This window comes from Drosophila subpulchrella, chromosome 3R, assembly GCF_014743375.2.
Source record: "Drosophila subpulchrella strain 33 F10 #4 breed RU33 chromosome 3R, RU_Dsub_v1.1 Primary Assembly, whole genome shotgun sequence".
In the NCBI taxonomy this organism is placed as follows: domain Eukaryota; kingdom Metazoa; phylum Arthropoda; class Insecta; order Diptera; family Drosophilidae; genus Drosophila; species Drosophila subpulchrella.
Window position 1 is genome coordinate 5,759,033 of NC_050609.1, and position 27,358 is coordinate 5,786,390.

The 27,358-nt window shown below is 40.3% G+C and overlaps 1 protein-coding gene across 9 annotated transcripts in view; it reads left to right on the forward strand.

The window, feature by feature from the left end:
• Window positions 1-27,358, forward strand: part of LOC119562897 (nucleolysin TIA-1) — a 96,488-nt gene that overhangs the window by 67,744 nt on the left and 1,386 nt on the right. For 8 of the 9 annotated variants that reach the window (XM_037876018.1, XM_037876016.1, XM_037876021.1 and 5 more), the window contains exons 4-5: window positions 14,353-14,428; window positions 25,391-25,761. In XM_037876018.1, the coding sequence (XP_037731946.1) occupies window positions 14,353-14,428; window positions 25,391-25,761 (447 nt within the window). The remainder of the gene's footprint in view (window positions 1-14,352; window positions 14,429-25,390; window positions 25,762-27,358) is intronic. The other variant, XM_037876024.1, reaches the window with a different exon arrangement.

The following is a 27,358-nucleotide window of genomic DNA, read 5'->3' on the forward strand; positions in this document are numbered from 1 at the left end:
ACAATGGCCATCGGCCAAAGGCAACGCAAATAACAACAGCAACGGCAATCGGGCTGCCATGAAGGTAATTTATTATTTTTTTGTGACTTGATTTTTCTGTTTTGTGGGTCAATTCCTGTCTTTAACCTCCCGAAATAGAAATAAATCAATTTTAAATCACGTTATTATTAAATGGCTGTAAATGGGGGTAATGCTTTGTTTGGTGGCCGAGTGAATGTATGTGTGTGCCGCACTCACACAACAATTAACACTTGGCCATTACTTCCATTTGCGGCATGTTAATTTGTTGCCACATCAATTGCTGTTGCCAATATGCGAGGCGAATGCACAAACAAACGACGCGCTCGCTTTCAAAGGCGCACCCAAACACTGAGAAAAACCAGGTGGGGCATTGAAATCTTGTAAAAAAAAATTGTGTTTTCTTACTCAGTTAGCTTTAATGTTAAATATTATTTAACACAAGTAACACTTTTCTATTCAGAAATATAAGATCAAATAAAATATAACTTATGCCACGAGGCATTATTGCATAAATTACAAATTAATGTAAAATTTTGCAGTATACATTTTATTTTATTTTATTAAATTTTAGTCAAAAATAAATGTTATTGATAAAGGTAATGTAAAGAAGGTATAAAATAAATTTCGAACTAAAGAAATATAGGTTTAATTAGAAAGTTTTATAAGAACTTAGGAATACTTGCTAAAGTTTATTTTCTACTTAAGATTCAATTGAAATGTTTATTTTCTTCAATTTAGTAACTAATAGCAAAGTTTTCCTTTGTGTACATACACATAGACACCAGTTCAGGAGTCTGGACTCAGGATGCCTGTGTAACAATCTCACCGACAGCTGGCGCTGTTGCGGTTTGCAGCTACAACTATTACAACAGCAACATGAAGGGCAGTCGGCAACAACAAAATCGGAGGCTGCAAGGCGACTCGGTGGGTGGAAAAAGGGGGTGGCTATTGGGTGGGGTGGCTGTTGGGTGGGTGGTGAAATGGCGGCTTGCTGACAATTGCCTGACACTGGGCAGCTGCTTTATTTGCCCCACACACGTGGATCAACCCACACCCCCTGCTGGCCCATTGATTTGGCCCGGCCAAGTCAGACAAACAGAAGTCGGGAGCTGGGCGGTGGGTGGGCGGAAAAGTGGGCGGGGCAGGCAAGCCAGCCAAAACTGAAAGCGAGCGAGAGGCTGACTACAACCCAGCGGTCGAACAATAACGCTTGAGTGATTATGCAATTGACAGCTAAATCAATCAATGATGTCAACTACATGCCGACAACACACACACACAAATACACACATAGACCCATACACATGTGTGTGGTAGCAAACTGGCAAAACGTCCACGTTGTTTTTGACATTTTCAATTTTTTATGACAAAACTCCAAATTGGTACAAGTTGTTTTTTCTGCCTTTTTTGCTGGCTGCCTCTTCGTATTGATTGCCATAAAAAAGTTGATGCCATTTCAACAAATTTTCTTGTTGTGCATTAAATTTTTTCAATTCTTTAAACATGTTATTCCCGTTTTGCTGTTGGCTTTTTGTTTTCTACACTGGGGACTTGTGCAGCTAAAATAGTAAATGTTGTTTGTAATAAAGTGTGGAATTTGAAATGATGTTGTTTGGAAAAATAAAAACGAATAATTTGATTAACTGTTTAGTTATTTGAGCACTAAGAAAAGCTTTCTTGTATGTATTAATGCTACCAGAAAAGAGAAAAATACTTCTTTCAGTGCTTTCCTTTTAAGTAAAAAACCCACACTTATTTACCATCGTCTCATTTATTGCCAGATAATAAAACTATTTTTTTGAGATTTGCGAATGAATTTCCAATTTGATTATAATATTTTTCGCAGTATGAATAAATGAAATGACCATCGATGGCCGCCTATTTGATGGCCTCAACTTTTGCCCAATCACAGGCACTCGATAGGAAATTAAGCAGACTCCGAACCCCCCGCCGGCAACTCGATGACAAAATGATGACAAATTTGAAAGGACTGGCATCCGCATATCCCTATCTCCCAGTCAGCCGCACATTCGTCCTTTTTGGCACTGATTGCCGGCAATCGGCAGATGCCAACGCACGTTCGCAATCGAGCATTGTTATTGGGACGTCGAGTGATACCGCCTTAGATGATAAATATTTCATTTTTATGTTTCGGTCTGGCAGGCTCTTCCCCTGCCATTCCATTGCACGAACTCAGTCGATGTATCGTATCGATGACGTTTAATTTATAAATATGATGAAGCTGATGTTTGTCTAGCTAACACCCGCAGTACAACAAAATATATATCTTTTATATCGTATACCCACGCACACGCAGGTCTTCAATCAGCCAAGAGATCGTGGGGAAAAGTTTACCCTCAAGTTTACATCTCGTAAGCGGAAGTGTACGGTTTTGTGTGTGCTATTAGCTGAGGAATATTTATGTCTACGGAGTGGCTGCTTCCTGTTTGTTGCCGAAACAGTGGGGTCAATATTAAATTTCTCCCCCTGAGCCAGGCCATCTGGCCCACTGTATTTATCTGTGGCAGCACATCATCAATTATGGCCACCGGAAGTTACATTTTTTTTCTACGTCGTATCTTTATTTTGCTGCTGAAATGAGAGCAACACGAGAGAGACCACCTCATGATTTGGCAAGCCGCCCGAAAATCCTCCTACTACCAGTGAATAATTAATGACAAGGACAATGGCAACTTCCGCAGCGACGGGATATGCAAAACACACTCGGGGGAGAAACTCATAAACATCAGAGCTCTTGAAAGCAGCAAGGACTCGAATCGAATCGATTCCGTTCTCAATAACGCGTGAAAAGCTCTTCTTTCGCCACGAGTATTATGCAAATCACGGCAGGAGACGATTTCTGAAAATCTGTTTACGAACGAGAACATCTGTTGGAAATCTAAAATATTTCCCCCAACAAAGGCTGGCGAAAAGCTTACTCCTTTGCAATGGAATTTGATTTCACGTTTTGTTTTCTTTTCGCCCATTGGCTGCCGTACAGCACATTCTGCGTCTGCGATTCATATATCGTGATTCAATAAAAAAAATTTTCAATATTTCTAACTTACCCATACAGGCGAGCAGCACACTAAGCCTGGCCAGAAGGAAAATCGGTTGGCTGGGTAAAATGGGGGAGTGGAGCTCCATCATCGTTGCTGCTGGATTAACCCGGCTCTTTGCTCTTTGTTGTGTTGTATTCGCATTTCAGGACGATGAGGATGCCAGCCAGGATGCGTGTATTTCACAGCACATGTTGCCCACTGCACTGAAATTCCTTTCAATGCGAAATGCCAAAAATTGATGCCCCGGCAGCAGCAGCAGCTCTCGTGAAATAAATATTTGGCCAATACAGTAATGTTCGCAATAGCATTATGACCCCATCGCACCGCACTGAAATTCCAATTCGAATTCACGTCGGTAATCTCAGCCGCAGTGGAATGCTCTTAGAAATGCCATCGACTTAATGATGGGGACACTGACCGGTGAGACTTGGCAAAAGCATTGTCAAATGCAATATGTACACTGAGGGAATAACAACTATTCGTTTTTTCAATCTTAAAATTATTTTACATTTGATCAATAACATAGATTTAAGAGATTGGGAGTACAAGTATTTGTCTTGAGTAACAGATTTACTTTCAAAGACACATCTGATTAGTTGAAAAATGTTTTTATAAAACCATAATTTGATGAAAGCCTAATACAGTTTTGGTTTGTAAAATAAAAATCGTAAAAAGGGTGGCAACTTGCATTCATATCCTGATGTTTCTCCCAGTATGCGAAAAGAAAACCAAATATTAGCCACGTGCAGATAATCAGCACCCAGAGGTGCACTCGCCACCGAAACCCATAAAACGAAACGAAAAACAAAGAGCTACAAAAACCAACAAGCGGCAAGAAAAAGCTGCTGCAAGGCACACAGCTTAAGCGGCAATGGACTGACTGGCCAAGACAGACAGGAAAAGCGGGGTGAAAATCGGTGGAAAATCAGGGGAAATGCAGCTCCCAGGTCAGCTGAGAGGGCCAAGAACGCTGCTGCACTCGACTCCGCCGCACTGCTGGCCGTTGCAAAAGTCAAAAGCATAAAATCCGATAGCTTCCGCTAAGCTGGCTTATTCAAGCGTACGTAGGGCTAATAAAACATTTCCAAGGATTTCGCTAGGATTTCACGGCCCAGGTCAGCTTGGAGATCTCGAGTTTTATTTACGGACTTTTGGCCATCCACATGGGTGGCAGCAGCACAAGAAGGTGCTGGCCGAGTGGCAGCTCCAGGTGGCACTGAAAGGTCACACTTGTTAACTTGTTGGCGATCTAAATTATTTCTTAATTGGCTTGGCCCGCCAAGCAGTATTCCAAATGAACCCCCCAACGATTGGTGTTGAATTCAAGATTCAAGTTTGCGCTATCTGCCTTTTAGTCCTATCTCAAGGAAGTGAATCGCACAAAGCGCAGATGGCCAACAAACAAAGTCAAAGCCAGCCAGCGATGCTTATCCTTAATGATGCTGTAAAATGTGCTTCTGATACCAAGTACTTTTTTGTCAACCAGGGGTATGTTAAAGTCATTGAAACTTGGAGAGCGGGGAGAATACGATTTAGGTTTTATAGATAATAAAAAACAATATCGGGTTAAGTTTTGGATCTAGTAGTCTATATTCCCTCACTGTTAATGTTGTTTTCATTTAAATATTTTATTTTTATATAATTATTATTTATATAGATATATCTATAGGGTTATTTTCCACAATTCAATTCAATTCCACAATTTCAACCAAATCTAGTGGGTGTCTTATAATTTCAGATATTGTAGGACCTCTATTTTTTCATATCCCCAGCTGAAGCTTTATCTCAGTCACTAGGGTTACAGTTTTGCCAAGAAAACTTTTTCCATCCCCCTTCCATCCGCTTTCCAGCCTCTTCAGGCCCGAAGCAATCAAAGTTTCGCAGCTCAAGTAAATGTCTGGGGCATTTGTCTTGGCCTCTTCGAACTGGCTCTTAATTGCTGCCAGCACTCGGCTATCAATAAAACTATGGCCAGCGATGTGACATGCAAACGAATGCCAGATGAAATTATGCTTACCAAAAAATGGATAACGAGCCAAGTTGTAACAAGTTTTTAATAGAGCGAAACAAAGAACTCCCGAGCCCCCAAAAAGTAGGCAGCAAACTGGCGCATAAACTGCTGAAAAGATGATGAATTTACAAACGACTCCACAAAGTTGGCCGAAGTGAAAGCCACTCTAGTTTTTTTGGTGTGGTTGTATGTGTCCGTTGTCGGTGTAATAAACAAACTTTGGACCAAACTTTAGTTCACTACTTTCGCATCGTATTTTTTGTGAAAACGATGCTGAGTGGCGCATGTACGACAAGTTTAACACCAAAGGAGCATCCGAACACGGCACGCTTAGTTAGCCATGTAGATGATGTGGATGTTGGGGATGCAGATGATGTCCGGGGGTCGCTGGTCCCTGGTCTACGGTCGCATCCAGTCCATTGACACGCCGGGGTCGCTCATCTTTGGCATCATTAAGCGCCGTTTTGCGGACGCCGGTTGGGGGCTGCAGGTGCAGAATCGCCGGCAAACGGAGTTAGCCAAGTGCAGTCGGGCAGAAAGTGAGTCTCAACTTGTCCAGGCAGAGATACAAAGGCGGATATTTCAGCTTTTATGACTTCCAGACGCGCTCTTAAAGCAAAAACCCAAAAAGGAAGAAGAAGAGCTTCAGCAAACTTACATTCTGTATTTAAAGTATTTGTTTTAAGTTGTACTCCAAAAATTGTATTTTTAAAAAATGAAATTAATTATATGATTTTAGTAACATATAATGGAAAAAAAGAAAAAAAGTGCTTGAGAAGTGCTTTTATTTTGTAACAACATTATACATTTGCGTGTACGAATATTACTTTAAAATGTCGAAATGCTTTATGATGAAAAAAATAAGTTGCTTAAAAATAATATCTTTCGAACGAAATTTAATTGCCTTACCCACCTTATTATAACTCCAAGTACTAACTGATTCATTGTTGAAAGTGTTGGCCACTTTAAGGCGTTTTAGGACCTATATTGATTTCCTATGAGTTATTTAGGTGCCCTACCTATGGAATATTTTTTCTATAAATAAAATACATATATTAGCAAAATCAAAGGGATTTCTCTTTGGAACTTACCGCTTTTCTGGTGAAATTTAAGCCATGCCGCAGGAGCTTGGCGTCGCCTTGGTTCGCTTAAAAACTAATTAATCTAAATGGATTTTTGTTGTTGCATTTTGCACTCGTGCATATAAAGCAAACACACATGCAGACACACACACACACACACACACACATGATAAAGTCGAGTTAACTGTAAGCGGAGCACTCAATGAAAGCGAAAAATGCCGAAGGGGGAAAGCGGATAGTGTGAGGTGTGGGGGGCGGTGGGAAAAGCGATGGCGGGGAAAACCGAAGCGAACCGCAAGCAATTTGCATGTTTGAAACCGCCATTCCATCCATCGCACCACCCAATCACCATTGCACCACTGCACCACCCAAAAACCCCAACCAACCATGGCCCGAACACCCCATTCACTGGCCATCAACCACTATTGGGGGCAAACACGAAAGGGGCCGACCGTGTGTGGCATCATGCAGAAATCGGGGACAGCGTTAAAGTAGCCTTATCGCCCCGGCATCAGCTTCAGTTCAGTTCAGTTGCAGCGGCCAACAACTTCAATGTGGACAGTTTGAAGCAGTTTTATTGACGTGTGTCCGGGCGTGGTCTCCGAGGGGGGATTCAGGGGCCCGGGGACTCAAGGAGAGATATATAAAAGGGGTTTCGGATAGGGGTTTCTGTTGCGTTATAAATAACGCCCGCTTCATTCAGTCGGTCGGTTGGGAAATGCACTTCAACGTTTAGCCTGCGGCTGGCATCGGTTAATGGAATTTATCCATTCTCACGGAAGCCTTAAAGTTTACGAGAAAGATTTTCAGGATTTCGACGAAGGCTCTGCAATAATTCATGTCAAATCATTGCCGAAAGGAAGAGCACTACGGCTATGGCTATATCTTATATAATTTATTGAACACACATACGGAAGGAAAAGTTGCTCGATTTGCGTGTATGTATGGTCAACGGCGCCATTTTAATTTGATTTTACCATTTCATTTTTTTCTTCTTTTTTTGCTGTGACCGTTGTCTGCCTTTGGCGTCGTTTTGGCCATATGTGACAGGACTGACCATTTAAGGATTTTAGCTGATGAGAATTCAACTAAGCGGACGCAAATCGAATAAAAAGAATTGCCAAATGTCAGGCACAAGGCATACATGTAGGCAAAAGAGATTTCGCAAATGGGAAATCAATTTTATTCTTTAAGGAAAAGATTAAAAAATAAACCCGTAATATTTATAAAGCAGAATAAAGAATATCCATAAACGCACTTTAGATTATACCATACGATTAAACAAAGCAGTTTCAAATTACCAGACATTTTTGTGGTATTTAAAATAAACATTTAATGATTGATTTTTGTGATATATAATATTTTTAAAAGTTTACTTCACCTTAATAAAATATCTTTTGTTTAAAAATGTAAGAAGAACTATTATTACGAAAAGGTTTGTCACAACTGATCACAATGGTAACTCCCTGTAAGCAATTATTTAAAGATAGATTTCCATTACTTTGGCTGGAAAGTAGGTTTAATCGCCTTTTCAGTTAAACCGTCGCTTTCATAAAACAGTTTCCCCCGCTTTTTTTAGCTACCAGCCCGACCATATTGTTTACCCCTCGTCCTTTACAAGGATCCTGGCATTGTCCGGTGTGTGCATGTGGTATTCTTTGTGCGGTGCAGCTGTTGGTATTTCTGCGTGGTTTTTGGCGGTACTCTTTCGGTTTCTGTGTGTGTTTTATTCTTCCTTGTTTTTTTTTTTTTGCCGGCACATCGTTTATTATGCCAAGCGAGAAATGCAATATTTTCTCCTGCGCCGCTACGTGGCCGACAAAAATATTTACAATTTGGCAGCGGCAGTGTCCCTTCAGCGCGCCACAGTGGAACCCCCTGCCCCAAAAACCCCCACCACAGTGGGGCCACCACACAGCGGCAGCTGCTATAGAAACGGAAGCCATAAAAGGAAGCGCACTCCATAAAAAAAGGAGGCCACACACCATTCGGCTAAGCTCAAAAGCGGCAACTTCAATCTTTGAATGTTTTATTTACTGCAAAATCGATATGGCTTTTTGCCCCCCACTTCCTCCTACCATCACACTTTTCTCTACGTGCTTGAAAAAGGGTTTGGGGTGGGGTGTCAGGGGTTAAGGGGCTAAGGGGCGAGCGGGCTTAACACACAAGTGCCAAGCGTAACGAGTTGCATGCAAATTTCTCCTTTTTGTTTCTCGTTTTCTGCTCTGAAATATCAGCTACGCCTCTTGCGCTCCCTCTCTCTCAAAGGGAAATTTCAATAGCAAAGCGGGGAAAAGCTCGGGAAAAGCGATTGGGGGGCAAACGGGAAACGTTCAGTGTCCATGGCAAATCACACACCACATAATTTTCCCGCTGCACTGGAGACACACACACACACATACACACCATCACCCAGACAGACGCGTAATGGCTGCCCTGGAATTAGTGAGAGAGTCGCTGCTGCCAGGATCCGGATCCCCAGGCGCATTACGTATGCATGACGTTGGCAGGACGAAAAGGACGAGGGGGCCACCAAAGCAGCCGCGTCGCATCGTGAATGGCGTAAATGCCTGGACAGGAGCGGAGCCTGCTCCTTCCAAAAAAGCGGAAAACTAGCAACACAAGTCAAGCAGCCACAGCCGCAGCCACCAGCCAAGCGATAGATGGCCTTCCATACACTCAGAACTTGCATCACCTAAAGCCAATAAATGTGCTCTAAGTGGGTTCTATTACTAAATGTTCATTATAAAAACAAACCATAGTGAGAGTAAAAAATGTTTCCTATAAATGAATCCAACTGAAATCACTGCGATTTAAAAAATTACCTATATTGGTGTCTAAAAGTATGCAACAATATATTTATAATAGAGGAAGCTGCTTCATTTTATACACAGCATACTTTTTGACACTTTTAAAGGTGATTTCAAAACTCTAATCATCTTACTAATCAGATATTTAGGTAAAAGAGCATTCTTTTAAGCTCTCTCAGATGTGATTACAAGCCTCCAGTAAATTTTCTCTTCGGTATTTTTAAATAAAATAAAGATTTAGTTTTATTTATTTGTTACCAAAACGGAAACAAGATTTTTTCCAGTGGCGGGTAGAGAAGGAGTGGAGAAACTGAGAAGTTGGGGGTCAGGTCTCAATGCTGATTGCGATCGCTGCCGGTTTGGCCATTTTGCCACGACTCCCCGATGTCGGGTCCCATGTTGATAATTCGAAATTTGTATTCCAATCTTCAAATTGTCTCCAAAATGGAATTGATTTTATGCAGATGAGCATGAAATTGTCTCAATGCGAGTTTTGCATGTTGGTGTAAATAAATGTAACGATGTCTGGGCAGAGGGACAAGGACAAGGACGTGATGAGCCCGGGATTGCTCCGGTTTTTTTCGATTGTGTTTGGTTTTCCTTGGCTCTGCCACTTTTGGCCATTTCGCAGAGTGCATGCCGCATCAAAGATGCGACGTTTACGGATTTGTAATTCACAGCAATTCAGCACGGTCTGCCATTTCGATTCGGCAACCGCAAACATATTTCCTCAAAGCCAAATTTATTACTTAATTCTCTGGGACGGCACAGATGCCACTGGCCGGAAAATCAAATCAAATAAAAGAAGGCAGCCGCAGTGGAAAGCTCATAAAATGCTCTAAGAAATCCACTTTAAATATTTGGCTAACCAAAAAGCCAGAATTGAAGCCCCAGCCCCCATCCTCCCGATTTTCACCCATTCCGATGCTCAAACAATGCGCTCGCTTGCATTTCATTTGAATTTACAACTGTATTTGGTATTTGAACGGGCGGTGAAGTAATGTAACTCTGCCACGCCCCCTTCTACCACTCGCCGCCCCCTTTTCTGCAATCGAACAAGGAAATGGAAATCATCATCATCAGCCATCAGGGTTATCGGCGCAGAGGAAGCCAATAAAATGCAAGCACGAGACAAACACAAATCGAATAAAAATGCTTGGCAAAAAATTCGCTTTGGAAATTCAAAACTGGAGAGTGGAAAAAAATGTGCGGAATAACTGTGCGCAGTCAATAGCCCGATGTGTAAACATGGCCAACAAAAATATTTCAATATTTCAAACACGCAACTCAATGTCGATGATGATGCCAATGCCGGATGAGAAGCGATGAGCCCGTCTTTCTCGCTTTACACTAACTTGGCCAAAAAGGAAATTGAAGGACAGCCGCAATTCATTGATTTAGTGCCAGGGATTTTGACTTGGCTCTAACTTATACTACATATACACACATATAAATCCATCCATTCAATATTCTCCCTTGTGGTTTACGCGATATTATCGCTTTTCATTTGTTTGCACTGCTGAGTAATTTGTGTTTGCCATTGCTGTTGATGTGTTTAGCATGTCCTGCCATCCCGATGCCGGTTCCGATCCCCCCGATTTGTAAATTATATGTCTGCCAAGTGTGCCGATGGGGTGCAGATAATGTTCTTAAAGTGGCCAGGAAATTGCAAATTGCTGGTTAAGTTGCGTAGGCAAGTTACGCCCTAATAAATATGTTACTAGTCGATTTCTTGGCCATTCTGGCCTTCCTTATGTCTATATTTGAATGGATGATAAAAGGAAAAACCAATGGCAATAAGGCTGGTATGGTATATATGGCTGGGATTTCTTACAGGATGGTTGTCTTTATCTTGCCCTTGCCTTAAATTATACATTTGAAAACCCACTCAAACTCAAGAGTTGTATCTATATCGGTTATCAATGGGCTTGCCTTACATATCCCATTTCACTATCGAGGCGCACAAAAATCCCATGCATAAGTTTATTTCGCCCGGCCAACTTCGAAGCGTCTATAAATCATGTGTGCAATTTTAATTCAAATACAAAAGAATTCCCAACACATGGCTGGGGCTGCATTGTTGGCATAAACCAATTGCAAAGGCCAAAATGGCGAGGACTCCACAACTAATGCGCTCAGCGCGCACCGCAAACATTCCTTCGTCGTCCTGAAAAGCTCCAACTCCCTACCTCCTACCCTCCGAAAAAATAGATCGGTTTGGGCCAAAAGCTACTCGAGTCCCGGGCCAAAGGCTTTGGGAATAAAGCCAAAAATATATATATGTATGCAGTATAAATAACCACATTTGTATGAGTGCGTGCGTGTATTCGAAATATTTTGTTTAACGTTTATAGTTTTATGCACTTAAGATGGCAAAATATTTTCTTTCACTTCTGCTTAAATTTATTTTCGAGTATCAGGCACAGGGCTTAAGCCAGAAGCAAAACTTTTGCCAATATTTGTAAAAAATATATTGATTGGCCTGAGTCGAGGGTAAAAGGGGGAAATAAAAAGACGGAAAAGGCTTATATATGTGTGTGCAAGTGCATACAGATCTTACTTATGCACTTGAATTTATCCCTTCCTTCAGAGCTTTTCGCATTTTCCTCCTTGACTTTTTGCCACACTTTCTTATTAAAATATTTCGCTGTCATAAAAACGAGAGTAGATTTTAATAGGATTTCAAATTAAGCTATAATTTAGGAACTGACTGGCGACTGACTTAACATTATACTTTAATTTAAAACAAAATATTTTATTTAATTTTGTTCTACAAATTTAAACTCTTCTTAAATCTCCATCACATTTTAAAATAGTATTTAAGTTTGGAAGTTACTTTCATTTCATCAGTGATGTTTGACATATTTTTAGCAATACTTTTTTAACTTTTACCATAATATTTAAAGGGTATATACTATTCAGTTTACAAAATCTACCTTTTAAAGTTGTCTTTTGCATCTCCCGGGCTTCCACACTTTCCCCATCGACTTCGTCGCTCAATTCTTTGGACAAACATTGGGTGCAGCTGCTGCCACGCCCCCAAAAGCCCCATGTACCGCCCCCATTGCATTGCAGCCGTTGCTCTGAAATTTTCCAAACATTTCGTGCATGATAACAAACTGTGTGGCGAACGCAGTTCGAGGGCCATCGATGCTCCTCCACGGAAATCTCTTGGCCTGAGGCACAAAGGTTGTGTTTGTTTTCTGTTAAATGTTCAAATATATTATTGCAGCCCCTGAGATGTGGATATGGAATGTGGGGAAGTGGGTATGTGGGGATGTGTTCGCAACGGATCGGAGCGAAGAGCACTTGCAGACATTTTCGAACTTGTATTTACATGCAAGCAGGAAATTGTACACCTCCCGGCTTTCCACTGCCCTGCTCTTGTGTCTGCATGTTAAAATATTCAAACAAAAACGTTATGAAAATATGAACTGTGATGTTTATCGATTGTGAAATATGATATACTCCGGGGAGATGGAGATGGTTGTGGGGCGGTCTCAAAGGGAGTGCACATACTGTCCTGGCCTTTAATTTGTTAGCACAATCCTTCCCAACGACAGTCAGTCCCGCTGACAGGATGTGTGGGCTTTTCTACACGGAACACATTTTCGAAGGACTCTGATTTGTTTGAAATCAAATTATCAAGAGTGCTATACAACTAATATGGGACAGGGATGTACTTAAGATTTATTATGTAACAGTTTTTGTTATTTAAGTTTATAAACAATGAAACAACTCATTTTTCAGAGGTTTTTCTGATACTTTTGATGGGAAGGCGCATTTACGATATATATTTTGTATTGCATTTTAGTGTAGTGTATTATATATGAGTGTATTTATACACACAGTGAGTGTTTGTTCTCCTTTTTGTATTGGTGCCGGCATGCCGTGTTTGTGTGTTGGCTTGCGTGCCAGTCGGAAAACCTTTCGCCTGACCAAACCAGACAAACCTCGGCCCCGAGCAATTGCTGCCGAATTCCTCTGGTAGCTAATAAATATTAAACTTTAATTAAATATGTTTTTTGTTCGATATTTATGTGTGCATCGACTGAATCTCGCTGGCAATCGCATTGCAATTTCGCTTCTGGCCAGCCCTCCCATAAATTTACAACCTTGAAGCGCCACCAAAGCCAAAGCTCGAAAGGCCATTAAAATACGTTCCTCTTTTTTTTCGCCGGCCACTTAACATGGTGGGTGGGAAAGGAAAGGGGGAGAACACGGTCTAAACTAAAACTCATATTAAAAATTGACTTTTATCGTGATTTACAATCAAGTTGGCCTTTTTTAAATGCCGTGGTCGACATGCGGGCTTTGCCTACCCGGCTCCTAGTGCACTTTGAAAAAGATATGCGAAAGGAAGTGAAGAAGTCATTTTGCAAGTTATTATTGATTTGTCAGTTTTTATAAAATTTAAGAAAAAAATTGTTCTTTAAAATAAGTTTATGGTCAAACATTCGTAACCTAATTAAAGATTTTTTTTAATTACCCTTCATCGAACTATTTTTATCAATTGAACATGCTTTCTAGAAATGCCATTAATAGTTGATAGTAAATTATAGTCAAATTAAAACACATAGTCAAATCTCGGAAAGAATTTTCTTGAAAGTCATAATAATAACAGTTCTTCTTAAAATTTTGGGTTGTAAAAATTCTTTTAAAATTAGTTTGATCTTTAGAGAACACCATTTTTTTGGAGTGGCCCAAACTGGTTGCCTAGTAGCTCCGCCAGCTTGTTGTTGCTGTTGCGGTTGGCCCCACACTCGCACACACATGGGCGTCGAGCCGGGAGGGGGCTAAATATTTCTTCGTGGCTTAGGTTGGACGGGCCAACATATTTAAGCCGAATGCTGACGCCCGATTCTCGAGCAGCGTCCACGACATGGCACGACACGTGGTTTGGTGGTTTGGCGGGGTTACGGGCTTCGGAATGGGATTTAGAATTGAGAACGGAGAATGGTGAATGGCGAATGGAGGCCGCAGCAAATCCCCTTGGCCACGCCCACTGATACACCCTTTAAGGCGGTGGCCTGCACTCTATATCTCTGAACTTCCATTACGAAATCCCTTACCCGGCAATTCGGTTTGCTTTCCCCAACGCCCAACGCTTCATATTTCCTCACACGTAATTCCATTGGATTTCCAATGTCGACATCGACTTTGCTTCTTGACTTTTACTTGGCCTTTTCATTTGCTCAAGGGTCCTATTGTTCTCACAGGACCTTTTCTCGGGTCGAAAGTGTATAAACATTAAGCAGATAACTCTAAATTACCCAAATAAATTACACAAAAGCTACACATTAATTGTTTGAGAAAAGTTTTATACTCGAGATTAAAAATGTATATTTTCTCCGACTTTTTTGCAGAGACTGCAGAGTTGTGCGTGATCCGCAGACATTGAAATCAAAGGGCTATGGTTTTGTCAGCTTTGTCAAGAAATCGGTAAGTTATGCCAGCAGATACGCAACATCAAAGGCTTCCCTCGCCGGCAATTAGATAATGTTTCAATCAAACTCGAATTAGTCGCTACACAAGTTTAATTTTCTAAGTAAGCAAAGACACGCACAAACAGACAAAGCCGCTTACGGCGAAGTTTCCAAATGAAATCTTAATTAAAACAAGTGGAAACTTTAGCTAAAATCCCGCTTGACGTCCCCAGCAACTTAACATATCAAAAGACACCTGTGGCTTGCCCACCTTTTCCGCCATAAACCCCACACACATCGTACACTTCCCCTTCGTTTGCTTAAGATATACATAAGCCAAGGAAAAACCAAACGAAGCGCACACATTTTTAAGATTTAATGCATTCTGCTTTTTCCGTATCTCGGTTAACTGCCAAGGGGCGAGTATTTGATTTTATTCTCTTCCTCATGGACACACTCGTATATCAAAAGCATGCGGCTCACGAATCTGTAATGTTTTTTTATGGCCACAGATGCAGCGAATCTCACGGGCTCCCGAGGCTGGAAAAAGAACCCTTAAAGAAACCACCCCTGGGGGGCACTGTAAACATTTACACATCATATTCAATATGTTTAAACCGCAACTGATAAGGGTCCAAGTAACTGCTGGCAGGACTCTATATCCCATATACCAGCGTGTGTGTGTGTTGTGATTGAATTTCATGTGCCTAATAGGTAGAAAATTTGACAAAGAGCCGAGGATATCGAGGGACAGAGATTTCAACCAAGTTTATGGGAGGTGCTAGTGGTTAAACCATTTCAGGGAAAGTCGACTTTAAGATTATAAAATTAAAATTATAAAATTGATATCCTTGAGCTCTGTATCATAAAAAATATACCACTTTAAGATTTTTAAAAACTATATATCCTTGATAGAACAAGATCTTATTCAACAACTTTAGTTTGGAGTTTAAATATATTTTATATATTTTTTTACATTTATCTATGAAAAACGTTTGATATATAAATTAAATTGCTTTTTTTACCACCAGTAATGCATAATGCATAAGCTTGGTTTAAAATCACCAAAATTCATAAATCTCAAGGCATAAACGCGGCTTAAATCATCAAAGAAGGCAGGCTAAAGCCAAACGAATTGCGTGTCAGTCAGTGGAGCAGAAAAAATGCGCAAGCTTAAGGCTTAGAACCCGAAATCAAGCAGCCACACACGGAGATATATAAACTGGCAGTACTTTTGGGAAAAGCCAAATCAGAAATGCCGGAGAAGGCGTAAAAGCCAAAGGTGCTGCTAGCCAATTAGGCGGCAAAATGCTCGAAATTATTAATTAAATTTTAATGCTAATGCTATGAAGTGTGCGCCAGATATGGGGCCCAATAATTTGGCAGGCAAGCCAATGATTTGTTTGACATCGAAGAGATGAGCGCGGATTTGCGTTGGAATGTGTCGTGTGCAAATACAACATAATCTCTGACACTTGGCTGCTGCCACGCCCACCAGCCACGACCCGCCCAGCTGTCATTGAAACATATAGATATTATACACACATAGATGTATTTAAGCCAAAGTCGAACTGAACTTTTCGCTCGAAGCCTTTTGGCAACTGACTTGTTTTAGTTGGAATTATGGCCAATGCGGCGTATACTTAATGCTTTCCCCAGCTAACTAGTTAACTTTTTGTGCTGCAAGTGGGGAATGGGATGCCAATTTTCGAACTTTCTCGATTAGTTTCGATGCAAACGAAAAGAGGAAGAAGTGCAAACACACAAATGCACACACACACACTCACAGACCAAATAGCAAACTCAAATATTTCAAATTAAGTTTCTCGACATGCGTTTTGTACACAGTCGGTACGCCCTAAGCCGCCACGCCCCCTTTTCCCTGAGTCCCGGCGTCGCTTGCAGCTGATTTAATGCAAATTTTATTTATGCGAAAACTTTTATTAAATTTTTGTGCAAAGTTGATATTTTCTGTGGTTTTGCGGAAATTGAAAAGTTATTTTTCGAATGGCTTACTGCACTCACACTCGCACACATGAGTGTGTGTGTGTGTGTGTGTGCAATGCGCAATGGCAACTGCAAGCGGAAAAGGAAGAAACAGTTTTCTTTCATTCAGCACTTCCGTTCGCCGGCGCATGAAATTTTGCCAATCGCCATGGCTTTGCATAAACCCAATGCCAAAATGCCAGATCTGCTCAAGCATCTCGAGAAATATTTAACGCAAATTGTTTGGCAACATGTTTTAAATAAACACCAGAACATCTCCTCTGGCTGCCATTACTCCCCTTATTTTTTATTTTTCATTTTTTTTCTCCTGTGCGACGCATACAAATTGCCATAATTTAATAACCATCAAGGCAAGCTGAGCATTTGCATGGGGAGCTCTACTCGGGAAGACGATGCCTGTCTGCGTGTCATTAGCATCATAAATCACAACAACAACGCCAGCAAGTACGAAAAAATTTACGCAAACATTAAACGCAATAAACATGTCGATGCCAGGAGGAGAATGCACAGAAAAAAAACCCTGCATTTAAAATTGGTTAATTTTTTGAAAACACTTTCCAATAAAACTATTATAAGTATAGGCAACCCCTGCATTTAAAACTGGTTGCATTTTTTACACCATTTTCAATTAAAATCTGCTGAGACTTAAGATCACTCAGTAAAGTGTCTAAAAGTATGCTGTAAGAATTGAAAAAATACTATTGCATACTTTAAAGATATATCAAGAGAACTTTGCTGTCAGGGAAATATGTTTTATTTATTAATTTTTATTAATTAATCTTAATAGTGACAAAGTTGGTACCCAGGTTTTTTCCTGTGCAGCTGTACTTCCTGCTCCTTGAGCCCCAACCGAAATGCTAATGTCTGCCGCCATTGTCGACGGCTTCTGTTATTGTCACACAGCCCAGGCATATTAACATATTATTGCATACTCACATGGCAGAGAAGAAAAATAACAGGAAATTCAGCAAAAAGGAAATCACCGCCTGATGCATCTTGAGTGGCTTTTCTTTTTGACACAAAACTGATTTGCCAGCGTTATGGAGACAAAGGCAGGCTCAGGGCCCGAGATGCATTTAATCGCATTACTCGCCACCGCCTTTGCATCGCTTTTTCACGACAGATTTTTCGTTGTATAATGCACTTAAATTTATTTAAAAGTTGCCACAACAAAAAGGGAGCAAAAAGTGCAGGACGAGAAGGCAAACGAATTGACAATGTGTGCAGCGAACAAGATATAATGTCGACTTCCCGGCCACGCCCCCACATTCTTTTCATCATCTTCTTGTGCAGTTCATTGTTGCATTATTATCATTTGTTCTTATTGTTGTCGCTGCTGCCGTTGTCGCGGGGCACAGAATGCCTGTGGTTAACCTCGCACCACCCAGAGCCACCGTGAACCACCCCGAACCACCCTGAACCACCCAGAACCCATTCCAATGCCAGTTGTGATGTTTCTTTTATGATTCCGTTGCGTGTTGCTCCTGTTGGCTGCCTTGTCATGTGCATGTGCACTTAAATTAAAAAGCATTCCGCATACATTGGCCTTAATTTGCGCTACGTGCCGTCTTGCCAGAGCCAAAAATATGAGAAATTTCATCAACCACCAGGAGATTGATTAACCCCTTCGAAGCTAATTAATTTGCCTTCTGTAAAACGTGATTTTATTTAAAGATGTTGAGTGGTTGTAATATATTAATAACACATTTATAAGGAATGCAACCCCTTTTTTTATACAACTTTCCAGTACAACCGAGACTCCTGAATAATTTGCAAAAGAGAATAAATCAATAGGACCTTAATTGACCCCACTGAATCACAAAACATATGCAGATATCACAGCTAATTGATCAAACAGATTTCTCGACAGTTTCTTAATAGGCATTTTTAATGTATTTTCCTTTACTTTCGTCTGGCACTTAAAGTTTTGTCCACCCCGCCTTAGTGCTTTTCAATTTATTAAATTTCAAGCCAGGCAATAAATTTGCTGAAGCGTACAAAACTCGGTTATAAATATAAATGGCCTGGACATTCATTTTATGCTTTCCATAATAATTCAGGAACTAGTGATTTGAGGGCGGTGTAGGAACACCACGGACTACAAACTGCCTACACACGCATAAGCCCAAAGCTCGGGGTAGTAACTATAAAAAAATGTGGGAAAATATGAGGGAGTGTGCGGATGCCGAATAGGAATGAGAAACAACGTCCAGAACTGACATACATAAATAAATCCCATGGAATTATGCCTTGACAAAAATGCGTTCTAGCGTGAAATACTGATTTTTTGGTCAACAACTCCCACTACCCAATGGTGGATGTGTGTGGTCAAAAATCGAAAAGCGTTTTGGGCCTAAGCGGAATGAAAACAGTTTTTACCGTTGACTGGGCCAGACAGATTCAAAGATGACTGGGCCTTATCTGCTCCACCACCACATCATCATCATCATCATGCTGGTCATCATTATCGTTCGAGAAGTCGGCAAATGGAAGGGCATTTCCACTGAGCAAACGATTTGCCACTTGAGTTATTTTATAAATATCAAAAAATCATCATCGGAACTGCGAGTTTGGGCTTGAGTTTTATCTGGACAGCTTTAATATTCAACTTGGGGATGGCTGGTTACTTTCACGCTTATCTAAATAGCCACGTTAATGAATCTGACCGAAGAACAAAGCTAAACCGGCTTAGGAGTTGGGAAGGCAAGAAAACCTTTTAGCCCAGGGAAAAAGAAATATAGAAAGGGGCCGACACTAAATACTGGGCGTCTGCTACCTTTTTAAGACAAACCGGTCGCCGAAGGAAAAGCCAGAACCTTCTTATTTTCCCGTGAATGTGTCCATGTGCCAGGGTGTCTATGTGCATTCGGGGGATTATCCCCTTTTTGTGTGTGTCAGTGTGTTGAGCTGGCCTTTTTTCACCTTCTTTCGCTAGAGTTTTTCCTTTTCAGCCTGGTCCTTTTCCGTTTGCGGCACAAACCATTTCCTTATTGTTTTAATAAACATTTAAAATGTCTTGCTCTCGGCTTACGGTGTTTTTTGTATACACACGAAACGTCAGCCGCAACCAGCGACAGCCCCCATTTTGTGGCCATAAGATAAAGGGCTCGATCCCTGAGAACCGACAAGATGAGATCCACATGGAAAGTATGACAAAACCCTTTTAAACCACTTAAAAATTCTTCAACTTACTTTTGCTTTTCTTCATTCGCTTAATGAAGGTATTTTGCCTTTTCGGTCTTGTTTTCCCCCCGCTCTTAAAAACTTTGTTCCAACCCCAACCGCCAAGCCATTTCCGTTGTTAGCCATGGTCCGCAGCATTAAAGGATTCTGCGCCTTATCAAGTAATCAATATTTACAAAAGACCCGGGCCTCACTCTCGGTCCCAGTTGACTTTACACAAGTTTCGCTGCTAAATTCAATCTGTACGCAACGCAAAAATGTTCTTAAATTTGAGTGTCGCGCGGAGGAAAAGTTTGCAAGCCAGCCATGTCCATGAAAATTAATTAACTTATCTCGAAAGCGGAAGTTGTCATTTAGGAAATTTTCCAGCAACAAGGAAAAACTTCGACGGAGGCCTGAACTTTTAATCAAAGGCGAATTAATTTGTGCGCCAGTACGGAATTTGGTAGCAAGGTACAGGAAAAAAATAAGGATATCATTTCAAATCGATCAGTATTATTAGTTATTTAATCACATGACGAAGCAATCTAACATTTTTTCTTCCTGTGCAACCCATTTCGGTTGTCACAGCGACGGACCAGAAAACGATTCAAGTTTTCCTCCTATTAGCTGCAAATTTGCCATTCACCATTAATTAATTTCCCCCCAACGAAAACAACAGCCAAAACCGCACACAAAGAAAACGTGTCGCTCCAACTGCCAATGATGCGAGCGGGCCAAAACCCAAAACCATTGCCATTGTCGTCTGTCTCCAGTCTTCTTGACCCAATGCCGTAGATTTGCAATTAGCTTAGACGTTCTAGCCAACAACAGTTTTGGTTTCGATTCGGTTTTGGGGCCCAGGACTTTCATAAATAGTTCGACAAGTCGTAGTGGGTGCCATATTGCGGTCGTCGAGCACCCATTTCGAGCAAGATGAATTGGTAAATTACTGGAGAGACTCTTGAGCCCCGAAATTGTGTTATAATCAACTCATTAAGGGAGATTTCCGAATAGGAATGGGTTAACTGTGAGAAGGAATTGAAATAAAGGTACAGGCTTAAGAAAAAAATGTACATTTGAAGAAAATTAAAATAAACTTAAGTTTTCATATCAATTTTATTTCTTAGCTTTAAGAAATTTAATTATAATTATTTTTTATACATTTTTTGGTACCGCAAAATATTATATATTTCTTTTTCTAATAGTTTCCATTATTCTGTTAACTTTCTTTCGCCTTACACAAGCATCCACTTCCTGTTTTCTAAGCAATTTACCACCAAAATGATTGATAAAGTTTACTGGCTTCAAAGACTTGTCAAAGCTGGAGAAAACTGGAAAAACCCGACCGAAAATGTCCGTTGCACTCACCACAAGTTTTTGTGTGTGTATATTCGTGTGTCTGGACTTGGCCATTGCATTAGCCATGGCCAAAGTTGTCCTAACAATCGCTCTGTCTCATTCCTCTAATCCTCACACAATCATGGCAAGACAATTTTCATTGACACATGCGATTGCAATTGGAATTGGCAAAGAAAAAGCAGAAGAAGAAGGCACTTGTAACTGCACTTGAAGTGTCTGTCCTTTGATAAGTCCTGAATGATGTTTCCCGCTGCGAAAAAGGACTAACAGTCATCGGGGCGAAAAAGGCCAAGCTTTAAGCTGCCGCAAAGTCAATGGTGAAATATTTAAAATAACATTTCATGCCCGGCAGAAAATCGCAGGACGAGGGATATATTGTTGTGGTATTGTTTGCTGGACTTGTTCTTGTTGTGGTTGCTGCATTTACTGTAAGGGGACGTGAGTGTATATGTAATCAACGATGCGTATCGCTTAAAAAATGTAAAATTTATAGTTTATGCAAATATGAAAAATGCAACTGGCAATGCATAAAAATGCGCACGCACGCAAACTGAGCGACGTTGCCCGGGAACAAACGCACACTTGCAAAAAATACACACATCCTGGCACACACACCCTGACACAGACACACACACGCAGACATTAAATTACGACCGAAGTTGGGCGACAGTTGCGTGGTTTATCGCTGACGGGGCAAGCACTCAATTGTTGACTTTTGCTCAAGTGGTTAAATTAAAGGCCCAAGAAACCAATACACAGCAATTTATGCCGAAGGAATTTAAAACCCATGTAAAAGCCCTTTTGCATACAGAAATCTTTAATGCGCTTATGGTTTATACCAATCAAGGGAATCCGTTCATCGGAGAAGGTTAAATATATATACTAAAGATCCTTGCCTTACCTCTATAAATTCCATTATTTCTTTAAAAGAGGGTCAAAATTTTGACCCATTTTCATGGTCGAATTTTACGGTTTTTTAATGGGTTTCAGAATGGGGACTTCAAAATTTCATAACTTGGGTAATCGGATTCCGATTTATTCGTGGGATACCTCTATGAATTTTTGGTTAAATTTCCTGTTTTTCTACATTCAAATATTTTTGTTAAAAGGCGGTCAAAATTTTGACCCATTTTCATGTTTAAATTTTACGTAATTCCAATGGCTTTCAGAATGGGGACCCGAAATGGCACTTATAAATTTCATAACTTGGGTAATTGGATCCCGATTAATATGTGGGATACCTCTATGAATTTGTGGTTGAATTCCCAATTTTTTAACTTTTAAATATTTCTTTTAAAAGGGGGTCAAAATTTTGACCCATTTTCATGTTCAAATTTTTCGTAATTCCAAGGCGTTCAGAATAGGGACCCAAAATGTCACATTCAAATTTCATAACTTGGGTAATCGGATCCCGATTTATTCGTGGGATACCTCTATGAATTTGTGGTTGAATTTCCAATTTTTCTACATTAAAATATTTCATTTAAAAGAGGGTCGAAATTTTGACCCATTTTCAGGTTCGATTTTTACGGAATTCCAATGGGTTTCAGAATGGGGACCCAAAATTGGACTTCAAAATTTCATAACTTGGGTAATCGGATCCCGATTTATTCGTGGGATACCTCTATGAATTTTTCGTTAAATTTCCTGTTTTTCTACATTCAAATATTTTTGTTAAAAGGCGGTCAAAATTTTGACCCATTTTCATGTTTAAGTTTTACGTAATTTTAATGGCTTTCAGAATGGGGACCCGAAATGGCACTTATAAATTTCATAACTTGGTTAATTGGATCCCGATTAATATGTGTGATACCTCTATGAATTTGTGGTTGAATTCTCTATTTTTCAACATTCAAATATTTCTTTTAAAAAGGGGTCAAAATTTTGACCCATTTTCATGCTCAAATTTTTCGTAATTCCAAGGCGTTCAGAATAGGGACCCAAAATTTCACATTCAAATTTCATAACTTGGATAATCGGATCCCGATTTATTCGTGGAATACCTCTATGAATTTGTGGTTGAATCTCCAATTTTTCTACATTAAAATATTTCATTTAAAAGAGGGTCGAAATTTTGACCCATTTTTATGTTCGAATTTTACGGAATTCCAATGGGTTTCAGAATGGGGACCCAAAAATGGACTTAAAAATTTCATAACTTGAGTAATCGGATCCCGATTTATTCGTGGGATACCTCTATGAATTTGTGGTTGAATTTCCAATTTCGCTACATTCAAATATTTCATTTAAAAAGGGGTCAAAATTTTGACAGATTTTCATGTTCGAATTTTACGGAATTCCAACGGGTTTCAGAATGGGGACCCAAAAATGGACTTAAAAATTTCATAACTTGAGTAATCGGATCCCGATTTATTCGTGGGATACCTCTATGAATTTGTGGTTGAATTTCCAATTTTTCTACATTCAAATATTTCATTTAAAAGGGGGTCAAAATTTTGACCCATTTTCATGTTCGAATTTTACGGAATTCCAATGGGTTTCAGAATGGGGACCCAAAAATGGACTTAAAAATTTCATAACTTGAGTAATCGGATCCCGATTTATTCGTGGGATACCTCTATGAATTTGTGGTTGAATTTCCAATTTCGCTACATTCAAATATTTCATTTAAAAAGGGGTCAAAATTTTGACAGATTTTCATGTTCGAATTTTACGGAATTCCAATGGGTTTCAGAATGGGGACCCAAAAATGGACTTAAAAATTTCATAACTTGAGTAATCGGATCCCGATTTATTCGTGGGATACCTCTATGAATTTGTGGTTGATTTTCCAAATTTTCTGCATCAAAATTTTTTCTTTAAAAGGTGGTCAACATTTTAACCCATTTTCATGTTTAAATTTTACGTAATTCGAATGGCTTTTAGAATGGGGACCCGAAATGGCTCTTATAAATTTCGTAGCTTGGATAAGCAGATCCCGATTAATACGTGGTATACCTCTATGATTATGTTCGAATTTTACTTAAATCCAATGGCTTTCAGAGTGGGGACCCAAAATTGCACATCTAAATTTCATAACTTTGGTAACTGGATCCCGATGAATTTGTGGTTAAATTCCCTTATAAGCTTTAATAACGCTTAGCAATTACAGACCCCCTCGAATGAGATCTGCTCTTGAAAAACCCTCGAAAGTTGCCCTCTTGCAAAGTTCGAGTTGAGTTTCGGTTTGAAAACGTCGTTTTTCAGCCGGTGCACGTCAACGCTGATTTCGAGCGTTGCACGTAGCCGCCACAAAGAGTAGGAAAATTAATGGAAAAAAAGAAGGAAAGGCGGACGGACTGGGGACTAAAGGTGGGTGGGTCGGAGGTGGGCCGTTGTAGGTGCCTAGTTACAGTTGCTGCCAGCCGCAGTCGTATCCGGATGCGGATCCGACTTTGCGCCATTTAAAGGACGTGCAATGAGCAGCTGCAGCGTCTGCAGCGCCGCAAATGCCATTATTGCATTGCTTTAGCTGGCTTCACTCGGTTTCGGTCTTCGGTCTTTTGGTGTGCCGCAAGTAAATTGCTATGAAACGCCCACCATACACACACATACAAACAGGAGCAGGATACCCACACATATACACTCCCCCTTCTGACACACACACACACATTGAAGGCAGACTGCATGCAAGACCTTCTGGCAGTTGCAATCATTTCGGCATGAATCACGTTTGATACGCACGAATTACCTTTTATGCGAAATTGAAATTATAATTTGTGCACGGCCTTGTAAATGCTACGTATAAACCCGCCCCTCCCCCTTCACCACCCCCTGATACCCTCCATTTTCCTCCTCCATTACTTTACTTTACTTTACACAAACACTGCCAAGGAATATCAAAGAGCAACAATGTCGCCTGCTAACCGCAAGGAGCAACTTTCCAGCCAACGCGATTGTTTTTCCATGTCCTTTTTATTTTGTTTTGGCTTCTGTGGCACTTAAAAATACATCTGGATTTTTAAAACTACAATACATATGAACTTAAATATTAATAAATCTAAAAACTTTTTTAGGTCGAATTTGTATTTATATCGCAAGCAACTATGATCAAATTGTTTACTTATACTAATAAAGTATATAAAGAACTAAAAAATAATTTAAGATTCGTAAATATTTATAAAAAGACTCCTTTTTAAAAAGTGTCCAGCTGTAACTTAACATTTATATTTCCTACCATAAGATATCATGGCATATTCCATTACCAATAATTAAGGTATAATTATATTACATTTTTCCAAGTGCACTGCTACTTTTGATGCTTTTTGCTTAACACTTTCTGAGCTGTTTGTTTATAAATTTTGGGTTGGCCTCGCTGAAAAAGCAGTCGAAGTCTTTGGAGCCGACTTAGCAGTCGCTGTAAGCGGCTTAAGCGGCTAGACAAACCCGCGTAAATGGAATGGGCTTTTAGCTAATTGCGCTCTCCATTTAATTTGGCTCGTTGCAGGAGGCGGAAACCGCCATCACTGCAATGAATGGTCAATGGCTGGGCTCTCGCTCGATACGCACAAATTGGGCCACACGAAAGCCGCCGGCAACCAAGGCAGACAGTGAGTATCCAGGACCCATCCATCCCACCAATCCGTCCCGCATCTCATTGTCATATCTTGATGCTCCCGTTGCAGTGAACGCCAAGCCGCTGACCTTTGACGAGGTCTACAATCAGAGCAGCCCCACCAATTGCACTGTCTACTGTGGCGGCATCAACGGAGCCCTCTCCGGCTTCCTCAACGAGGAGATACTGCAGAAGACCTTTTCGCCCTACGGCACAATACAGGAGATACGGGTCTTCAAGGACAAAGGCTATGCATTTGTGCGGTAAGTTGAAAAGTGCACAGAGAAAAAATATGAAAGAAATCGGAGGAAAATATAAACAATTTATAAAAAATAAAAAAACAGGGCCTAAACTAGTATTAACTAAAAAACATCAAATACTATTAATATTGAACGTACAAGAAAAATGAAACCTCTACTCTCTCTTCTATACATAACATATTTAAAAGTACAGGTTAAGATAAGACTGCTAGCCATAACATATTAGCATTTTGTAATCTGTCTTTCTGAAATGAAGTATATACCTAAATAGTTTTTTTCTGAGTACATCTTGGCACCGAAAGAAAAAGCGATCAAGTAATCGATCAAATAACAGAGCAGTCAATGAGTAGTTCTTCTCATTCCCCCCATTTTGTGTGCCCCTAGAAGTGTGCTACATTAACCCTTTGTTGCCTGCCATTTTGATTTGGCGCCTGTATGAGTGTGCGTGTGCGGTGTCATCGCTGAATCCCCATTGTCATTGTCGGCGAGTGCACACACACCACATCAACCCAAACCGCCCGCCGTTAATAAATCAACAACACTTTTACACTCGACAACAATAACAAGAACTGCAACAGCAGCAACTACAACAACGGGAGGCAAATTTGAAGTTACAAACAGAACAATGAACCGCAATAACAGGGATGACAACGATGGTACGGCAAAGGGTAAAAAAGAGGGGGGAAAACAAAAAAAAATGTTACGAGCAAGCAAAAAACAGTACCGAGGAGTCGGTGGTGCTGGATGTTCGGTGGTGGTGCCGGTGGTGCTGGTGGTGTTGGCGGTGGAGATCGCAGCTGCCGTCACGAATGCTGATAGGGTTTTAATGGCAGCCGTTGGCCCACGACGTACTGAGTTCACCCCACCGCAACCAAAAGGGCAGATACGGATAGGATTCGCTCACTAAGCCCAAATATTACTTAATCCCGAAAGGGTCCGAAATTAAAGAAAACAATTAGATATATATAATATTATATTAGCTTTCTAATTATAGGTTCTTTTCTTTTTCAATATCCTAACCAAATAAGTTGTATGTCAAATTGTTCAATACTTTTAAAGTACACATCAATATTGTAACATACATTTATTTTAAACATGTATACCATTTTTCAAAGACTTTCATAGCAATTCATAATATTAAATCATTTACATTTTTAAAGGTAATTTTTTGCTAACGGAAAAAAATAAAAATAAATTAAATTGTATATATAAATTAAAATAAATATTTTAAATATAGTGAATTATTTTTTCTAAGTGTATCTGTGAAGTGTGATGAGAGCGAAGGGCGGGCAACAAACGCATTGCAGTTGCTGGCCATGTCCATGGGCGCCTTTTGTGCACTGCTCCAAAACTCATTTGTGTGTTGCAAACGTGATGCAAAAAAAAGAAGAAGGCGGCAAAGGGGGGAAAGAAAGCCAGGGAGAAAGTGGGAGAAAGCGGGTTTAAGGGGGTTTGAAGCGAAGCGGAGGCATTGTTTGGCATTTTGTAACATAATGAGCTCGGGGACTACAAGTGCAGCAGCAGCTGTGGCAGAGTTGCTGCATCATTATAACCAATCCAGCAACAACGAAACAATTCCACAGACGCTTGTACCACTTTT